Source organism: Pseudoliparis swirei, chromosome 15 (assembly GCF_029220125.1).
Source record: "Pseudoliparis swirei isolate HS2019 ecotype Mariana Trench chromosome 15, NWPU_hadal_v1, whole genome shotgun sequence".
Taxonomy (NCBI): Eukaryota; Metazoa; Chordata; class Actinopteri; order Perciformes; family Liparidae; genus Pseudoliparis; species Pseudoliparis swirei.
Window position 1 is genome coordinate 6,727,232 of NC_079402.1, and position 19,921 is coordinate 6,747,152.

Here is a 19,921-nt window from a genome sequence, read left to right on the forward strand (position 1 = left end):
AGACATCTAGCTATCAGCTGACATCCCCACTCGTATTTCCGCCTCGTAAGCTGTGATTGGCCGAAAGAGAAAAGACATGTTAACGTGTACATTTCTACACCTATTTGAATTTGATGAAGAAAAAAACACGGCGAAAAAGTTGAAAATACTATTTTTCTGCCCAAATGGTATTTTCTTTGTTGCAATTTAGCCAGCATTTAGCAGGAGGCGGGTAACAATTTGCGTTAATGAAAAGACTTTCGGTGTCACTCTGCCCATCCTGATGTTTTCCTTTTCCATCCCTTTCTCCATTCAAAATCTCGACCGTATCCTTTCTTTCTCTACCTGTTTCTCTTTTCATCACGCCAACATTGTTCCAGAACTATCTGCATCAGTACTGCTCTCTGGTTTTTGTTCCTCGTCTCTCTTTCTCTACTCCTCTTGTTTTTTCTGTCCCTCTCTCTCTCTCTGCCTGTCTTCCTTTCATCTCTCGCCATCTGCCTTCCTCCATCTAATTTTCCCTCCCTCTCTCTCACACTCTCGCTCTCTCTCTCTCTATCTAACTCTTCTCGTCTCTGTCTCTCTCTCTCTCTCTCCACGTCTCTTAACCCTCCCTCTCGTCTCCCTAAAAACTTGGCAGTGATCCCCGCCGTGTTTTTTTTTTTTTTTTTACTCCTCGTTTGGGGGATGGAGAATGAATGCGATCCAATCTAGACCTCGGCTAAGAGACATGAATTTTCATTAATTACAACCTTGTCAGCAAAAGCATTATGGGAGCTGAATATGAAAATGCTAATGAGCACAGCTAATTTGCATATTTCTCTTTGTTGGAATGTCATTAATTATTACGTTTTATGATGATGAATGCAGCTGTCGATGGCTGGCCCTCCATGTCTAATTAGCTATCAGAAAATCCTCCGATCAAAAAAATGGACAGGGATCCCAAAACTTTACTCTGTCACCATTGTTTACGGAACCATTTTCTTCCCTTTCATTTCCAAGCAATATAATGCCACGCTTCCTTTCTTTAATGCTAATTATATTCCTTGATTTCTCCCTAATTCAATTTACTTCGGTCTCTCTTTCTAAGTTTTGAACTCTTTGCCTTGACTTTTCTCTTTTCTTTCTCAACTATGTGTGATGTTTCTTATACGCCTCATGATTTATATTGTTTTTCGATTCCTTTATACGTCACTGTTCTGAATTAGCCTGTTCTGGTCTTGGGACGTGTCACACGGTGCAATGTCGCACTAACATTTTGGATTGATGACCCTGCAGGTTTCATCAGGTCAACTGCTGTCTCCGTAAGGATTCCAGTCACCGTACATGTGCACTTGAACGGTGACGAAAGTTATTTCTAATTTTTCGTGCTAACATTATTGTTATTACCCTGTCTTAGTGAAGCGTTGATTTATCTAGGTTTAGAGAAAGATTGTGGTTTCGGTTCAAATAAATGTTTGTTACATAAAGAAAAATATATTTCTTACGTAAGTGAAGGAACAAGAAGGAACATTTTTGTTCCTGAGCTCCAGCATTTGGTTGCAAGTCCTTTAGTCGTAACACTTTTAGTCATCATCATGTCTTTCAGTCCTGGTTTTATTAGCTTAAACAAATGGCGTTGGCATTCAGTCATAGTTTCTCCTGTTCCACGCAGATTCAGATGCAGATTCCCACAGCACTAGCTAATTTAGCTTGTTTCTTTAAAAACTTCAAAACAAATTAAACCTGCTCCTTATACGCATTGAGAGGCATTTAGTCTGAACTTTGTGTTGAACTAGAAAATCAGCTTGATAAACACCAGCTCAACCTCCGAAAAAGTTTGTAGCAAGTGAGCTAGCTTAGCCTGATGTTCTAGCTACTTCAGAACAAATGAAATGTGCTCCTATTAAAGGCTTACTGGTATCTACTCTGAAAGTCTGTGTTGAAACAAAAACAAAAAACGACAAACACAAGCTACATTTGTGTAGCAAGCTATAGCGTCTTGCTCAACGACCAGCAATGTAAAAAACAAAGTTAACTCCTCGGATATGTTTGTAATAACATTAAATCTGATTATCTCCTGATAACGCAGGCTACACCTGTGGATGAAGGTGAATCACTGATGAAATGATCCGTCTCCAGTCATAGCTCTGTTCAGTTCTGTTGAGATGGACAACTTTGAGAATTGGACAGACAATCACTTGATTGCAGCTACTGTTGCACACGAGCGGAGGTCCTCCACAGTGTCTGCCAAAAGTTATTACATCACCAGAGGATCCTGTAATACTTTCTCTCCTCACCTGTCTCTTTATTGTTGTTCCTTCCATCCCTTTCTCTATTGTCTAAGAAGAGTAACAATGAAGACTTAACAAATCCCCCCTTCCAAAAAAAAAGCCACTAACGAACAACCCCCCCCCCCCCCCCTCACTTGGCTTAATGAATGCCAGGCTTAATTAGAGCACCATGATGTCAGAGGCATTAATTATCAGTTGGCTTCGTTTCAGAAAACCCACAGTCTTTCTCTCTGTCTCCCTCTCTCTCTCTTAGTTTCCCTCTGCATCTGTTTTTGTCTTTCAGTTTGACATTTTAAAGGTTTCTCTTTTCCAAACTGTTCAAACGAAGACTTTTCTCCCTCATGTTTAGCTTGTCTTTGAAAAGAAGAGACTCGTTGTGAAATAACATCTGATTCACGCTATTTTACGGCGCGGGGCTAAATCTGATACACATCGGATTTGTGGCAATGCGACACCAGTCTGAACAGTCAAATGTGAACTCATGTGACTTTTGCGTAGCTCATCAGTCGTGGCGCGGCATACAAGATGATGTTGGTGCTGCTGGAGAAAGATGAAGGGCACGCTGACGGAGATCGTAAGGGGATGCGTCCACATCGACATGCAAATGGTATTCGTGTTCTAAGGCATTTACACACACTGGGTGTTTTTTCTTCTTCATTTTAATGCGATTGATTTGCCCGTCAAAATATTGAATTGTTTATGTTGTGAATCCTTTACGTTTCAATTATTATTATTACTACTACTTGGCCAACGAGTGGCGAATTTTTTCTGATCCAGGTCAATTGTTTCTGATCTTTCGCACCTCAAATAAAGGCAACAACCAAGTAAGTTTACCAAATCTGAGTGGAGTTACGCCTTCATTTACAAAACAGCACAGCGGGATGTTATAGTCCGAACCAAGACGGCAAGCCTACTCCTTTTAACCTTGACGAAGGCAATGTTCTCGTTTTTTTTATTTAAAGAAGTAAAATAATTCTAATAGAAGTAAGTAAGAAACATTCAGAAATAAATTACAACCCAAATAATTAATGGGCGGGACAAAAAAATATGATATACATCATCAAATTTGCTGTTCTAAAAGGCCTTTATCGACCTGGTAAAGGCTGTCTGCAAGATTTGGGAACCTGGCCCTTCCAGCCACGAGATCATGTATGAGGTTCACTTAGTCTTTCTAAGTCTGCAATACAGTTCCCCCTAAAGGTATTGGATGGAATTGATGGACTCTGCACAGGCCAGTCAAGTTCCTCCACACCCGAATGAGGATCTAGGATGTGGGTCTTGATTAAATATTCCCACAACTGTTGCCCCACTATTGTTTAAATCAGCATTGCCCCAAAGCCCCAAACCAGTACAAAATTAATTTTTAAAAAGATCCTAACAAACACAATATTTCTGAAAACAAGGTTCTAGGTTCACACAAAAACAGAAGCCTTTAAAGCTTGTGATGTAAATGTAGCCCTTGTGTGTGTGTGTGTGTGTGTGTGTCTCTCTCTCTTTCTCTCTCCATCTCTCTCTCTCCCTCTCTCTCTCAAATGATAAACAGTTCATCTTTGGCCTCTGGGAGCGACAGTTCTAACTGAAGAGCTCTCTCTCCCTCCCTCTCTCGCTCACAATAAACATACTGTTTCATGCTGCACATCTCTATCTCTCCCTCACACACAAACAAGCACTCTCTCCCCGACACACAAACACACACACCGTAGCGTGGCTGGCCAGATGGGACTCTTCCACATGACCAAGCCGATCAATCAACACTGAAGGGCCCAGGTGCTACTACGCACCATTTCACCGTCTGTCACACTCTCTCTCTCACACACACACACACACACACATACACACACACGCACGCAAGTTGTACACCTACATAGCGGCAGATACATACAGTGATAGAAAGATAAAGGACACACACACACACACACCCACACACACACTGTAACATGAATGACCCGGGCTTAGTCTCCAGAGGCCTCATCTGGATGACAGAAGATGGAGCAGGAAGACAGGCAGAGAGACAGGCAGGCAGGCACAGACACATACAGACAGACAGACACATAGATAGACAGTGGCTAGAAATGGCAATGTCAACCTGTCGGCAGGTCAACCACTTTGGTCCAGACTGAAATATCTCTATATTTGATGGATTGCTATGACATTTGTTCCAGCCTATCAGGCATGGCTGTAGACCCTTAGTTATGTTTCCTGCTTGAAGAGGAATCCTTGACATAAAGGCATTAAAAACATTAACGATTTGTGACACCCATGTAAACCCTTGAAGCCACCCGGTTGCCAGATAAATAGCTGTCATTGTACTTTTTTCTTCAGACCGCGTATACGTTGAAAGTGCAGGTCTCTGGACCAAAAATAGGTAACGGAAATGAATCACAACAATGAGCAGACTTTTAAAGCATAACGTTAAGTAACAAGCGTAACTCCATTAAGTAAGTCACTCAACAGCCGTAACAGCGTAGCGTAAATAAATAACAAAAGCCGGTAGCTGACTTTCCATATGTTATATAACAAGCGTAACAATGGTATGTAACAATGGCATGTAGCAACGGTATGTAACAACAGGATGTAACAATGGTATGTAACAGCGGTATGTAGCAATGTTATGTAACAACGGTATGTAACAACAGTGTGTAAGAGCTGTATGTAATAACGGTATGTAATACACATGGCATCTATTGCACCTGTTCATCCTGGAGAGGGATCCTCCTCTGTTGCTCTCCTGAAGGTTTCTTCCCTTTTTCCCCGTGAAGGGTTGTTTGGGAGTTTTTCCTGATCCGATGTGAGGTTCTGGGACAGGGATGTCTATGTGTCCAGATTGTAAAGCACTCTGAGGCAAATTTGTAATTTGTGAGAATGGGCTATACAAAATAAACTGAATTGAATAAACAACGGTATGTAACATTGGTATGTAACAGCTGTATGTAACAACAGTGTGTAAGAGCTGTATGTAACAATGGTATGTAATAACGGTATGTAATAACAAAGTACTCCAAGACATCTCCCTCTTCCCCACTCAGGAGTTCCGAAGTGCTCCATGATGAACCGCAGTTTCATGTTTCCGTACATCTCCACCTCGGCCCCTCTCGCCTTGATGAGACCTATTATTATGATGTCTGATCTAATTACACAGACAATTTACGGGTGACACACAGCCCTTCAAAACAATAATATCCTAAATGCTCTGTAGTGGCTTACATTGTGTGGTCGTGTTAATGCACTGAAGTCAATGCCACACTAATCAATGCATGACATCCATTCAAAATACTCTGAGAATAAGACAGTGGCTGTTCATTTTCAATCAGTGGGGACAATAGAAACAGAATCAGGGCGGAGTGGGACATGAAGGACGTTAAAAGAAAGTAATTGATGTTTTTAATTGTATTATTCACTTTTATTGTATCCCACCTATTGACCTGGTTTTATCTGTATTATTCTTTGCTGTAAAATCATTTTGAAATTAAATCGGATTCCAAAATATTCAATGTAAGATGTTTGTTTTTTAGGTATTCTTTTATTTGTATCAATATGTATGTTGCTGTTACATTTGCATTGATAGCATTTTGAGAGAATTACTACGGAAGTTAATTCTTGACCTTTGGGAACATTCCTAACCCAATGGTCCACTTCCGAGCTTCTCAGAGCTGTAAACTGTGTATTGAGGTCTTCATTCAGATAATGGAACAGGCTCAGCTGTTGATCTGTAATAACAGGCTCTATGTAACCACTATCTATGTTCAAGTGATTCAAACACACATCCAAAAACAGAACATGTATCAATAACAGTTTGATAACCTCTGATCACCAAAATACGACAGCGGGATGGAAAAGCGAGTCTTCTTTGAACAATCGCCAAAGCTACAGCATTTATCTCAGCCAGAAGCTGCACAAACTGTCATAATCATCAGAAATAAAATCCATTACATTGGAGACATTTATAAATTAAACAATAAATTAACCGTACAAAATATATATTTTTAACTGTTTAGTTGATAATGAAAAGTTAGTTATGTAACCATTTATTTTAAGAAGCTGATCATTTAATGTCAGCGCATTTCCGTTCTTCGTCTCCTCTTTGCTCTACTCTTGTTTCTTAATTCCATCTCATTTCTTGTCCTCTCCTTTATGTTTAAACATTCCAAGCACAAAGACCCAGACCCAGCAGGGAAAGACAGGGGGACGACCTTGGCTCCACACCCAGCTGAGGTGAGGAGCTGCTGGGGTAGAGTTGGGAGACAGGAGGGCCTGCTCTCCGTTGAGGGTAGAAGGGGTGAGAAAAGTAGAGCATGGTGAAGGAAGTAGCAGGAAGGAAACAAATAAAGAGATAGAGTATGTGAAAAGAAGAGAAAGACATGAGGAGGAAGGAAGGAAGAATGGAGAGAAATGGAGAGTAAAAAAGATGAGAAAAGAAAAGAGAAAATCGTGTCTGAAGAGAAAAAAAAAAGGAAACAAAGGCTCAACAAAAGACAGACAGAAGAAGAGATGAAGGAGAAAGATATATGCATTTATATACTGTATAAAGTGTCCAGATGTGACCTCCTCAGAGGGGGTCCAGCCTCGTGGCTCAACACTCATTAATAAGGTCACACAGAGGTGAGACAGACGGCTGACTCACTACATTTCTACAAAAACAATGAGGACAAGGAGGAGGCAGCCAATATCATCATGTACATATTTATATACTGTACTTTTTTTTTTATGCTCTTCTTCACAATATATAACAGTGTATTAATACAGTTAATAATAATGACCTTTGAAATAGGTTATTAGAGGCTGATATTCATGAAGTTTTTATTTTTTTATTTGTCTTCAAGGTCAAAGTAATTATATGAAATGTTATTTTAGTGAAACTGTAAATCTTGGTGTTGGAGCTTACTGCTCCAAAGCTGTCTGACGTACACATGGAACACATGTTGGAACAGAAACATAAAAAATGAGACGTGGTCTGAGCAGCAGTTAATTGGATCTTTTTTTCCAGGCCATTCTCATTCACAATGTGTACTTATAGCTACGAAGAGTAACGCATCATTTGTATATGCACGTAATCAAGAGCCACGCCGTGCAGGGCTGCTTCTAAGGAAAGTCAGGTGGCGTAGAATACAGAGTGGTAAAGGTCGGGATGGATGGACGAGTCAGACAAACATAGGACTTCAACCCAGGAGATCACCGTCTGTGTCCCGTGTGAAATCAAAAGTCACGGTTTGCTTATATTACCTTACTTTTGGTACATGACCAACGTGCTTAACGAACCATCGCCACCAACAGGAAATAGGTGAGAAACAACAATCCATTGGTAAACGTAGCCACTAACATAATCACTGCAGGCGCTTGGAAAAGATACAGTATGTAGGAAGTTATCATCCCAAAAATGTTTTGTAAGATATCATATAGTTGAATGAGGGTGAGGTTGATCTATTGGACCTATCTATTTGATATATTTGACCAAACAAGTGTTGTGTTAACGTAGTATCGAAACAGCAATCGTCTGATTGCAAGGTGTGAGCTCTGTTTTGTCTTACTACCGAGATAACCTGACAATTTTTGAGATTTTGGTGTAAGCATGATAATCCCGATCGCCCCCAATTTTGATCCAGAGAGAAACATCTCATCCCCCATTGCACACTGTAAAATGTAATAGTAAAGTTTACTTAAAAAAATTAGTGAGCTTTACTCATTTCTGCTTACTTTGTTGACCTTACTTTAAGAAACTGAGTAAAGAACACTTTTTGGTGAGTAAAGTTATTAAACTTATTATCTCAAGTAAGCTTTACTTTTAAAAAATTAGTGAGGCGGACTCGGAAGAAACTCGGGCGCACTCGGCATCACTCGGCTCGAATACGCATGCGCAGTCGACCACTGAAGACGTTCTTTGGCCGAGACGGATTGGCGGCAGCGAGAAGGCAGTGCACTGTGCGAGTTACTTGAAGGTAAGTTTCAGCGTCTCAATAACGTTTTGCCGTTCATGTCCTTAGTAAACATCATCGTATCTTCGCCATATTGTTCATATGTATATTCGTAGTTGAATCTTAACTTTACGAAGCGTTTAATGTAAGCTAGCTAGACCGTCAAAAGTTCAAAACAAACGAGTCACAATGTTAATGGCGGACATCGTCGTGGCTGTCTCACTCGTGTGCATTAACGCAGCACTACGGGAGTCACACAACGCTACTGTCACTGAGTTAAGAGTGAATGCAATGTTAGGTTGAATGTAACGAGGAATAATTCAACCACAAACCGTATGATGGAGAACTTCTCGGCCACAGCGAATGTGGTACAACGTTTTTTAATTTTTTACTTATACATCATTTCCTATTTTGTGATATTTACTGGAAATGACATCCATTATAACCAATAGCAAGTTTGAAACTAAGCTCCCTGCCAACCTCCCTACAGAGAATTTATGACTTCAATCTATCTATCTATCTATATCTAGGATAAGCATTTCTAATCATATTTGTCTGTGAAATCTTCCATTAAACTGATGGCTTTTTAGCCGTAAAAATGCATCTTGACGAGGAGTTATTTGCAGTTTGACTAATTGCTTTTGTTGTTTCTTTTGTAGGCTTTGAAAAACCTGGCAATGACTTGTAAGTATTGCTTATTTTCTTCTACACACTACTGCATAACACATGGAAGCGTTGCCAGATTGAGTCCATGTCTTCACACAGAGTGTCTCCTGTGACGACCATGAAGGGCTGATGAGGGGAGCTGATGAAATCTGTTCAATCTAGAAGCCACTAGTTTTCTGCCCAGTGTGATGTATCATGTTGTAATGTGTGTACTGTAGGTCTAATATGACTAAATCTTAATTTATTTCTCTTTCCGTTAGATTCTGGCTGAATTCTGTCGCTTATCAAGCAAAAATCTGAGTTGCAATCAGAGTTCTTCAAAGATCTCGACAAATACACTCCTCGCTTCCTGGAGAAGTTCAAGACCCAGAGGGGGAAAGTGTCGGACAGAAACTTGAATATCTGCAACAAGTCACACCTGGGGTAAGTTTCTCAAGCAGTCATTTTTCTTTATGTGGTTAATAAAGTAGTGTCACAGCATTTCATGCAGAGCTGTCAAATGATTGTCCTTTAACACTTGTGAATTGTGTGTGTTTAAAATATTTTTTTAGAGTACAGATGTGACTGGGAGGTGAACAGCAGTCCTCCGTGGCTCTCCGTCATCCTTGGAGATGACAACGCAGACTTCTTCAAGAATTTGTAAGTAGACTTTAGTCAAAATTATTTAATTCCACACCACAGGATGCCCAATATATCTCATGTGTTCTGCCTGTTAATCTTTTGGTATTGGCTACTTCTCTTCCAATCAGTGCTTCTATACTTTTGATTCACTTATCCCTGATTGGGGCCCTTTTAGTGGGATCTCCCGTCTTTCCAGTCGGGTCCAGTTGCAGCTCTCTAGTCGCGCCATTCAAAACCCAAAGGCCTTCAAAATAAAAAATTACAAATCATATCACACCTAAATGGGCATCTGTACACCTTCACATGTCTGCATGATGGTAGAGGGTTCTACTAATATCTCCTGTTACCAAAAAAGGGTTTTCACTTGTAACATTATCGCTATTTCTTTGTTGCTTTTGGGCAATATGCTCGCTCTCCTGCCACAGGAGGTTCAGGAGCAGCCAATATGATGCAGGTGTGACGGCTGACGATGGTAGGTACCTGTTCAGCCTCCTGTGGTAGGAGCACATTTCCCAGAAGCAGCAGTGACAAAGAAATGTGGATGTTTACCACAAATATGGTTGGTTGCCCACGTATTAAACGTTGGTCTTTCTTTATTGAAGGTGTGAGTTTAGGATGGCGTGAAGCTTCGACTTGACCCTATGGAAACAAAGCAGATGCCACCAAAGGGTCCTGATCGGGGTTTGTTGTGATGCAACTGCATCGACCTGTCCTCAGGCCCTTCGACATTCTGTTGTTTACATTTGCTCTATTATTGTTGTTCCATTCAAATATCATCCCTATTTGTAAATATGATAATTCATATTCTTTATTATTAGCTTTTGCAATCATTCAGTGAATCACATGATCAATGAATTAATCATCGCACTCACTCCTGAGCATCTTTCACTTGATTATCTAATAATATCAGAATCCAAGTAACCATTGTGTGTTCTACCATAGAAATGCAACGTGAAATTTGACATGTAATTGTGTTTTTTATGCTGCTCTTGTTATTAGGACTCTGATGACCTTCTGGACGTGTCCCACACCTCCATTGGGACCCTGACGGTGCTGAAGACATCGTGGCCTCCTCACTCGCTGGACCTGGAGTCTACAACTACTGCCATCGTTTTGGGAGGAACAGTCGTGATGGGTGACCGTGATAATCTTCCCCGTGCCGTGTGGCTACTCTTGGACTTATTTACCCCTGAATTTGGAGTATCCTCAACGAGTGAGGAACACCTTCTGAATTTATTCATAGAGTGCTTCTCACTTGGACCAAAAACCCTAAAATACAATCACTCAAATATCTACTGATGCCGTAAGGACTGTGTTCATGATGTGCAGTCAGGCCCGAGAACTTCACCCTTCTATCTCCAATAGAACTCTTTTATAGAAAATGTCTGTTTTGTTGTTTTCTGTAGTTAAATTTAGCAAATGCCGAAAACGCTGTGTTCATCATATTTCTGCGTTACAAAACCTAATCTGGCAACATGTTCAGCGTTTTAAGCACGTTGTTTGAGTTTTAAAACGTGTTTTTCTTCTAAATAAACGTTGTCTTCCATTGTAACTGTTCTCCTTCTTTTGTTTCAACAACTTACAGTTTTTAGTTCAGCTTACTTGATCATTTTAAGGCAATCGGTTTCCTCACTATTTCTAAGTAATGGGATCTCATTGACTATTAAAGTTAACTAGTTCTTATTAGTACTGTTTACTTAATATAACTTGGATCTTTTAAGTTGTCTTTTTGAAGTTAACCTAACTAATAATTGTTAAGTTAACTATACTAATGTTTACTGCAATTACATGAGTTGCCTAAACTTAGTTTCTTTTAGCTTTAAGAACTTAAAATTATTGAGCTACTTTACTTAGAAATGTTGAGGCAATCGGTTTCCTCACCTTTTTCAAGTAAAGTCAACTTATAACATACTTAAAGATTTTTAAGTTACCTTCACGTGTATCTTTTAAGTTGTCTGAACTGACATATTATGAGTTGACTTAACTTATGTTTACTCCAATTACATCAGTTGCCAAAACTCATTTATTTTTAGTTTTAAGAACTTAAAATTATTGAGCTACTTTACTTAGAAATTTTGAGGCAATCGGTTTCCTCACCTTTTTCAAGTAAAGTCAACTTATTACATGATTAAAGATTTTAAGTTACCGTCACTCGTATCTTTTAAGTTGTCTGAACTGACATATTATGAGTTGACTTAACTTATGTTTACTCCAATTACATCAGTTGCCGAAACTCATTTATTTTTAGTTTTAAGAACTTAAAATTATTGAGCTACTTTACTTAGAAAATGTGAGGCAATCGGTTTCCTCACCTTTTTCAAGTAAAGTTAACTTATTACATTTTACAGTGCAGGGATTGCTCTAAAAATGTGGCCAGACCCAGTGAATGATTTTCTAATAGCTTTGGTGAACTGTAAACTTCATCTAGTGCCATCATCAGGTCAACATGTCAATCTGTCCCATATTTCAGTTTCTGCAAAACTAATGTACTTTAGTTTCGCAGCAGTCCTTCGAGTTGAGTGCTCCAGACCATTTGTCTACGCTAACTTGTTAACTTGAACATTAGCATGTTCCCATTGAGCTCAATCACCATTATGCTAGATATCTCATTCAGCCTCACTGTGCGTGCTAGCATGGCTGTTGGTTTTAGATTTGATGAAGCCAACACTTCTCGAGGCTAAACGCATACCGCAAGCACAGAGACAATCCCTCTTGTGATCTGGCGAGGAATAACAATCGCTTGTTGACATCCAGTCCAGAACTGTCGCCAAAGCCTTAAACCGTGAAGACTATGGCGCAGAGCAACTTCTGTGGTAACTTCCCGTCTTCTCGGACAAAATCAGGTTTTTGAAATGCCAGAATGAAAGCACGAGAAGCTGGTAGCACGAAGCCGCTGCGCATCAGGATCAGACTGAAGCCACATCAGATCGTTTATTTATAACAGAACAGAATGTGCTTACCGGCTGAAACCACTGAGCCTCTCATTTACTATGTAGGTGACAGTTACGAAGGAGGAGGGTGGGGGTAGAGGGTGGAGGGGGTTATGGCGGTGCACCTGCTCTGCAAGGCAACTACACACAGGTAGATAAAAAAACACTCACACATACTGTGGAACCACATTAAAGCCTCAGCATCTACGCACAAACGGTAACACACACAAGTCAAAGAGCACGATTGCACATAGTCACATTCACACACAAGAACACACACATGAATATGCTCACACACACACAACACACACAAACATGGCATCGCACACACCTGACATAAAGAAACATCCACAAGGCAGACAGACAGCAGACAGTCATTGAAACAATACACACACACACACACACATGCACACAAGACTACCTACATACGAACATGAAAGCCAGTATCCCATACAACAGATGATTAAATGAACATAAGCGCATAGGATGATACACAAACAAGTAAAAGTGCAAATACATTAATTTACATGATGAACACACACACACAAATGAACACATTCATACGTACTGTACATCCAACCACATAAAAACACACTGATAAAGAAGCTTACATCATGCACTCAGATACTGACCAGTAACCTGCCAACGTGTACAGAAACACACACACACACACACACCACCATCACAAGCCCACACACACAGAAGTTGGCGTCACAAATTTACTCACAGACCCAATAAACATTAAAATACGCACACGAAGATACACAGAAAACTGAACCACATATTAATGCATCAAACACAAACATCCACATTGCAAACAACTGTATGCACACTACTGTAAACATATAGTTTAGTGTAGTGCAGGTTCACATTTAGACATAAAACACACTCACACATATTCTGATTGCTTTTCTGTGTGTGTATGTGTGTATGAGAGAGTGAGACTGTGTGTGTGTGTGTGTGTGTCGGCAGATTAATCTAGTGGGGTCGCTGAGATGACACTAATCCCTTCGCTGATTATCTAGAGCATAACATCACTCTAATCTGATGGTGGGGGGTTAAGAAAGACAGACAAGGTTAGAGAGGAGAGAGAGGGGAGAGAGGAGAGAGGGGGGAGAGGAGAGAGAGGGGAGAGAGAGTGAAGAGAGGGAGAGAGAGAGAAAGGGAAAGAGAGAGAGAGAGAGAGAAAGGCTGCGTTCGCACTCAACATGTTCAGGTTGGGTTCATTAAACCCTGCAGTGTTTCTTTCTTCTTTTAGTTTGAGTTAATTGCAGGTGAGAATCACAACGATTACCAAGCCTCAAACCAAATAAATAATCCCCCCTTAAGTGACAAGTCCGTCATGTTCAGCTCACATTGTCTGTAAACTACACGCTACCAAAAATTTGCAAATAAAGACTCTACTTGCGAGTCATGTGGTCATGACAAACGTTTTCACTCCAATATCCTGGTAACTGTTTAGATGAAGTAATCTGACGACTCACCATCAGCCATCTAGGCCTATTGCATTATGATCATCAGCTTATCAGCTAGATACATTTGCGCGTTTGTGATGCTAACAACCTTGAGCTAAGTGTTACAAAAAATGGAAATAACTTTCTGCGACTCCATCAAGCTGTCAGAGTGACCACTGTCACTAACTGTACTCCTGGCAAAAATATTTCTTCTTTTTTGAGAAACTAATAAGCGATTTTTAGGGAGAGAGAAGAAAGGTTTAAGAGTATGCCTTTGAAGAATATATCCAGGATGTCTAACTGATTCAGCAGAGAAAACAGGTGAAATAGACAAAGATAGAAGCTAAAGCCACGGATCACAAAGTTAAAGTAAATCACCACTTCACCTGGTGGTACTGGAGAAAGAAAAAAGACATGTAGTGAAGTAAAAAGCATTTATGTGGCCAACATTTGTGGAAAGAAGAGCAGAAAAGTTGCTCTCTGACAATATGAACACACAATCACTGATTTCAATGAGGACTTGTGTCGTTTTGAGTATTGCTTCTGATACGCTACATTTTCCATCAGGACATGCAAAAAGAGAGGGAAAAGCCAACAGACACGGAAGACAATTGGATTTACCCAGATCAGAACAGTCACTGGTAGAAAGTGAAGATGATTTGTGTGTGTGTGTGTGTGTGTGTGTGTGTGTGTGTTCCATATCCCTGGCTGTCTCTGTCTCTTAACGTTATCATTATCAAAGTAAATTGCAGTTCCCGCGTGCCAGATGAAAAATACAATATTTCCATTTCCGGCTCTGCGTCGCCTCTTCCCTCTCTACCTCCGCAGCTACATTCCGTGATCACAACACTGTCACAACACATCACGTACACAATGGATCATCATAGCGAAGGCCCAACGATTCTGAAGTTTTGCATCACCTTTTCTTTTGTTTTATTTTATTTACATATGTATATTTCCTTATTATCCGCAGTGTGTGTTCACAGCTAACTGACAAGAATTAGCTCAATACTTACGAACGTTTCTAGCTTTCTTCACATTTTGAATATGAACCAGATGGTTTCAAAGAGAACTCCAACTTGCACACACATAATTTAGCTTCACACATATTGGCAAACATTGTTGAGTTCAAATGTAAAAGCAATGTGGGACTGGGAACAGCATCTCCAGGTGCACCGTTGAGAGCATCCTTGACCGGCTGCTGTGGCTGTAGCACTGCCCTCAACCGTAAGGCTCCGCAGACGGCGGTGAGAACTGCTCCGTGCAGGAAAGAGCTGCCGTCGATGGAGGACCTCTACATCCAGTGGAGTAGGGAGGCAGGCCAATGGGATCATCAGAGACCCCAATCACCCCGGACACAAACTGTTCTCCCTGCTGCCGTCTGGCAGACGGTCCTGCAGCATTGGGTCCAGCACCAACGAGGTTCAGGGACAGCTTCATCCCACAAGACAAACGACTGCTGAATTCACACTCACTATTGTCCCATTACCCTGATAGACTATTATATAATATGTTTACACCTCTGTGTGTAGAGTTACACTTCTCATTACGCATATACATTACTGCATCCCTGTTTACATTGAGTTTATTCACATGCAATCCACTGTTTATACATTGATATAATTGTATTTAATTTAGTAGATTATATATAGCTGGTTTTCTTGGAACATATTGAATGAGCTTTCTTAGCTTTAAATCTAAGATTGCCATTGCCAAGTACTGCTTTTCTGTAATTGTTGTGCATGTAACATTATAAAAACATAACCTCAGCATAGACTGCTGGAGTTCGTAGTAGTGGTACTAGACTTTGCATAACATACTGCACGACCTCAAACAAAAGCTTAAACCCACTTGTGTTAACCCTTTGTGGCTTCAGAATGTAAGGCTTCACATCTAATGAGTCACAAGAGAAAGGATGATTAAAACCCAACAAATGAGACGAAGCGAGAGACAGAAGAAGAGCAGGTATTCAGATAGCTGAGAGCTGACGTCCTCCATATTTGATGCATCCAGTCAAAGGTAATTAAGCTCTGTATGTGTGTGTTTGCTTGTGTGTGCGTGAGAGACAGAGAGACAGATTATCTGTGTCAATGGCCATTTGCTCACAACTGGCGCCACATCAGAGAGAGCCAGAGGCAGAGAGCATCATGGGTAAATGAACACTCACTGCCTAGCGTTTTAAACACAGCGGTCCGAGGGAAAGAGAGAAATTGCACGCCAGATGACCTGTCTCCTCCAATGTACGATAGTGGTTCACTAATTCTCTGCACACACACACACACACACAACCCCCCCCCCCCCCCACACACACACACACACACACACACAGACACACACAACATTTTCATGACTTTTAGGAACATTACATTAACTTACATTAATGTCCTGGAGACTCTAACCCTAACCATAACTGCTAGCAGCATAGTGCTAACCCATACATTAACCTTATGCCAGATTATGTAATGAGTTGCAATTGCCCCCCCCCCCCCACACACACACACACACCCCCCGCGCAAAAAAGACGAATCACAACGTTTTGACTGTAATCAGATATTTGTCCCCACATGACCATTAAAACACGTCTACACAAGCAGGCACGCACGCATACACACAAACACACACACACACACACTGTGGTGTACCTGTGAGCCGGCTGGAGATGGCGTATGGAGGTGAGATGCTGTCATGTGACGCCATGTATTGGGACCCATCTGCATAACTCTGAAAAAAAACAATTATTATTTTCTTGTTTTTATAAAGCTGTCGTTACCTTTAGCAGCAGCAGTAGTTATGAGAGTTATCATTCTAATAGACAGGTCATGAGTATGGTAGTGATATTACCAAGCTGTTCTAATGATTGTAATGAAAGTAATAGTAATGTTTAGCATGCTAATAATCTATTGCATTTACCCGTAATTAAAACAAATAAGTATAAATAGTTAGTATGGTTGTTGGTGAGTTACCTTGGAAGAACGACTTCCACTCGCCCATGACCCTGCACTTGTTCTCTCCTGCATAGCTGTAAGATGATCAAAAGAAGATACATTTAGAAAAAAAAGACATCGCAGTACAATTTAGGAAACTGTAACGAAGAGTTGATGAACTGGAAGACATTTTTCTAACTATAAGTATGTTTATTCATCAAAGATAAAAGAAAATGTCAAGGAACACATCAGGAAGTACAGAAACACACTGCAGTTATCATTACTGAAAAATAAAGCGGGGGAAGAAAAATATGTAAGTGAACAAAAAGTAATAAAAGTGAGAAAAAAGTGAGAAAATACCAGAGATGAAGATGCAATTTGTTGTACTTGATGTTTTAAAACACAGTTTTATTTCATTTACCCGCATTAGCATTTATTCAGGGGCTGCTATCGGGAACATCTTTCTCAAATCCACATTTTAATCATTGAAATGATCATGTGAGTGATCACCACTTTCATCACATCACCTTCAACACTTAATACTACATTTGATATTACTATACAGTGTCTATAATCAACTACTGGGGGGTAAATCATTATCTCCCCATGATCCATTTCATTTAACATTATTGATTATGATTGCAGACCCTTTAATATGTCTTTGTGAAATGTAATGGTCCTTTAAGCCTCCTGCAGACCAATAATCCCCTCTGTTGTTACAATGCAACCATGGTGTTATATCTGTCAAAGGTCAGCCTGCCGACTGAGAGGTCACTATAAATGTCTGTAAATATTTACATGGAAATCCATCGAATAGTTGTGGAGATATTTCACTTAAGACCATACATGTCAATATCTTGCTTGCGCTAATAGGCCAGGCCAGTGGATGACTAAAGCAAGTGGGCTTCATCCTCTGGGGACCATGAATGTCTCTATGTTTTTAATGGCAATGCAGTTGATTAAATATTCCAGTAAGGACCAAACACGTCAACCCCATGTTGGCATTAGAGGAACAGTCAGGGGATCACCATTGGGCTTAATCGTCTGGGGACCATGCATCTCTGTTCTGGTTGCATGGCAATCCAATCAGTGTTCAGGGAAAACATCCCAGATGAAGAGAATATTTTGTAAACTAAAAGATACAACCATGGTACTTCCCGTACTGATTACTCACATCAGGCAATGTTTTTATTTTTTTATTGACAGTTTTCTGAAATGTTTAAATATGTATGCCTGCAAGAATTATCTTCTTTAATATGTGTTGACTTGCATTGATTTCCAGAACAAAAATCTGAACATTGGACCAAGCCAGGTCCATCTTGGAGAGGGATCCTCCTCTGTTGCTCTCCTGAAGGTTTCTTCACTTTTTCCCCCCTGAAGGGTTGTTTGGGAGTTTTTCCTGATGTGAGGTTTTGGGACAGGGATGTCTATGTGTACAGATTGTAAAGCCCTCTGAGACAAATTTGTAATCTATGAAAATGGGCTATACAAATAAACTGAATTGAATTGAATTAATGTTGTTGAGATATTAAAGTCAAAGTAAATGGAATTTGAAATATCTCTGTATTTACAAACACAGGTAGACAAAGTATTAAAACACCTTAATGTGTATTTTGCATGTTTTCTTTCCACAACTCTGAAAGTGAAATGGAAGGAAACTATAGAGATAATGTAAGATGTATCTTATCTTTTATTTATATATATATATACAGGACTGTCTCAGAAAATTAGAATATTGTGATGAAGTTCTTTATTTTCTGTAATGCAATTAAAAAAACAAAAATGTCATGCATTCTGGATTCATTACAAATCAACTGAAATATTGCAAGCCTTTTATTCTGATTTATTGCTGATTATGGCTTACAGCTTAAGAAAACTCAAATATCCTATCTCTAAATATTAGAATATCATGAAAAAGTATACTAGTAGGGTATTAAACAAATCACTTGAATTGTCTAATTAACTCGAAACACCTGCAAGGGTTTCCTGAGCCTTGACAAACACTCAGCTGTTATAAATCTTTTTTTACTTGGTCTGAGGAAATATTAAAATTTTATGAGATAGGATTTTAGAGTTTTCTTAAGCTGTAAGCCATAATCAGCAATATTAAAAGAATAAAAGGCTTGCAATATTTCAGTTGATTTGTAATGAATCCAGAATGCATGACATTTTTGTTTTTTTAATTGCATTACAGAAAATAAAGAACTTTATCACAATATTCTAATTTTCTGAGACAGTCCTGTATATATATATATAAATAAATTGTCTTCTTTAACACATTAATATATTTCACTACTGTCTTACAACCAGGGTAAAGATGTGAAAGTACAAAGTACAAAATGTTTAATTGTGTGACAGCGATTGGAACCCCGTTTCCGACCAACACCCCTCAACTTTTCCAAATCAGAACTTAACCAAACCTGAACCATCATCATTGACACTGACAACTATTTTTTTTTTTCTGTTTAAATATCAGGATTCGTTGGAAAATTCAGACGTCAAGAAACAGACACCGCCATAGAGAGAGAGAGAGAGAGAGAAGGGATGAATGTTGCACATGACAGGTAGATCAGAGCAGTTTATTCAGGTCCACAGAAATGTGCAAACGCAGCTCTTGCTTACATGCACGCACACACACACACACACAGTTGTCTCATGCATTGTAGTGTACAAATCTCTCCTCAATAGGCATTGTGTCAGTGTGTATAGTGAGCCGCTTACATTCATTGTGGAGTCATTTGGAATGTCAGCTTATTTGTGTTTGAGTGTGTGTGTGTGTGTGTGTGTGTGTGTGTGTGTGTGTGTGTGTGTGTGTGTGTGTGTGTGTGTGTGTAAGTGTGTGTGTGTTTGTGTGTGTGCTAGTACAATAGTAATGGTTACAGTTACAAAATGCTTTTTGGAGTTAAACCAAACCTCAACACAAGTACCTTTGGGCTACATATTTTTAGAATAGAATAGAATAGCATGCATGGAGGTTGAATGAAGATTAACCAAAATTCGATTTTGGGGAAATGAACTTGATTGTTGTAATAGACAATCAATCAGTTGGGAATCAGGAGACCACAATTCACCAACTGGATAATACATGAATCAAATATAAGCAACATATTCTTTATTATTGAAGTGGGGCAAACCTTTTGGCTCAGGGGCCTTGATGAGTTTTAA

The 19,921-nt window shown here is 39.7% G+C and overlaps 1 protein-coding gene and 1 long non-coding RNA gene across 9 annotated transcripts in view; one reads left to right on the top strand and one right to left on the bottom strand.

Moving 5' to 3' along the window:
• Nucleotides 1–19,921, bottom strand: part of LOC130204886 (transcription factor 4-like) — a 216,077-nt gene that overhangs the window by 149,690 nt on the left and 46,466 nt on the right. For all 5 annotated transcript variants that reach the window (XM_056431859.1, XM_056431860.1, XM_056431862.1 and 2 more), the window contains 2 exons: nucleotides 16,796–16,851; nucleotides 16,475–16,553 (listed from right to left, as the gene is read on the bottom strand). In XM_056431859.1, coding sequence (XP_056287834.1) covers nucleotides 16,475–16,553; nucleotides 16,796–16,851 — 135 coding nt within the window. The remainder of the gene's footprint in view (nucleotides 1–16,474; nucleotides 16,554–16,795; nucleotides 16,852–19,921) is intronic.
• LOC130204887 (uncharacterized) lies at nucleotides 8,145–10,745 on the top strand. Of its 4 annotated transcripts, XR_008833829.1 has the most exons (7): nucleotides 8,145–8,185; nucleotides 8,821–8,845; nucleotides 9,088–9,250; nucleotides 9,379–9,466; nucleotides 9,874–9,920; nucleotides 10,051–10,129; nucleotides 10,448–10,745. It is a non-coding gene; the product is annotated as an uncharacterized LOC130204887 (long non-coding RNA). The 4 variants fall into 4 exon arrangements; XR_008833828.1 differs by lacking the exons at nucleotides 8,145–8,185; nucleotides 8,821–8,845 and having other exon boundaries at nucleotides 8,852–9,250; XR_008833831.1 differs by lacking the exons at nucleotides 8,145–8,185; nucleotides 8,821–8,845; nucleotides 9,874–9,920 and having other exon boundaries at nucleotides 8,852–9,250.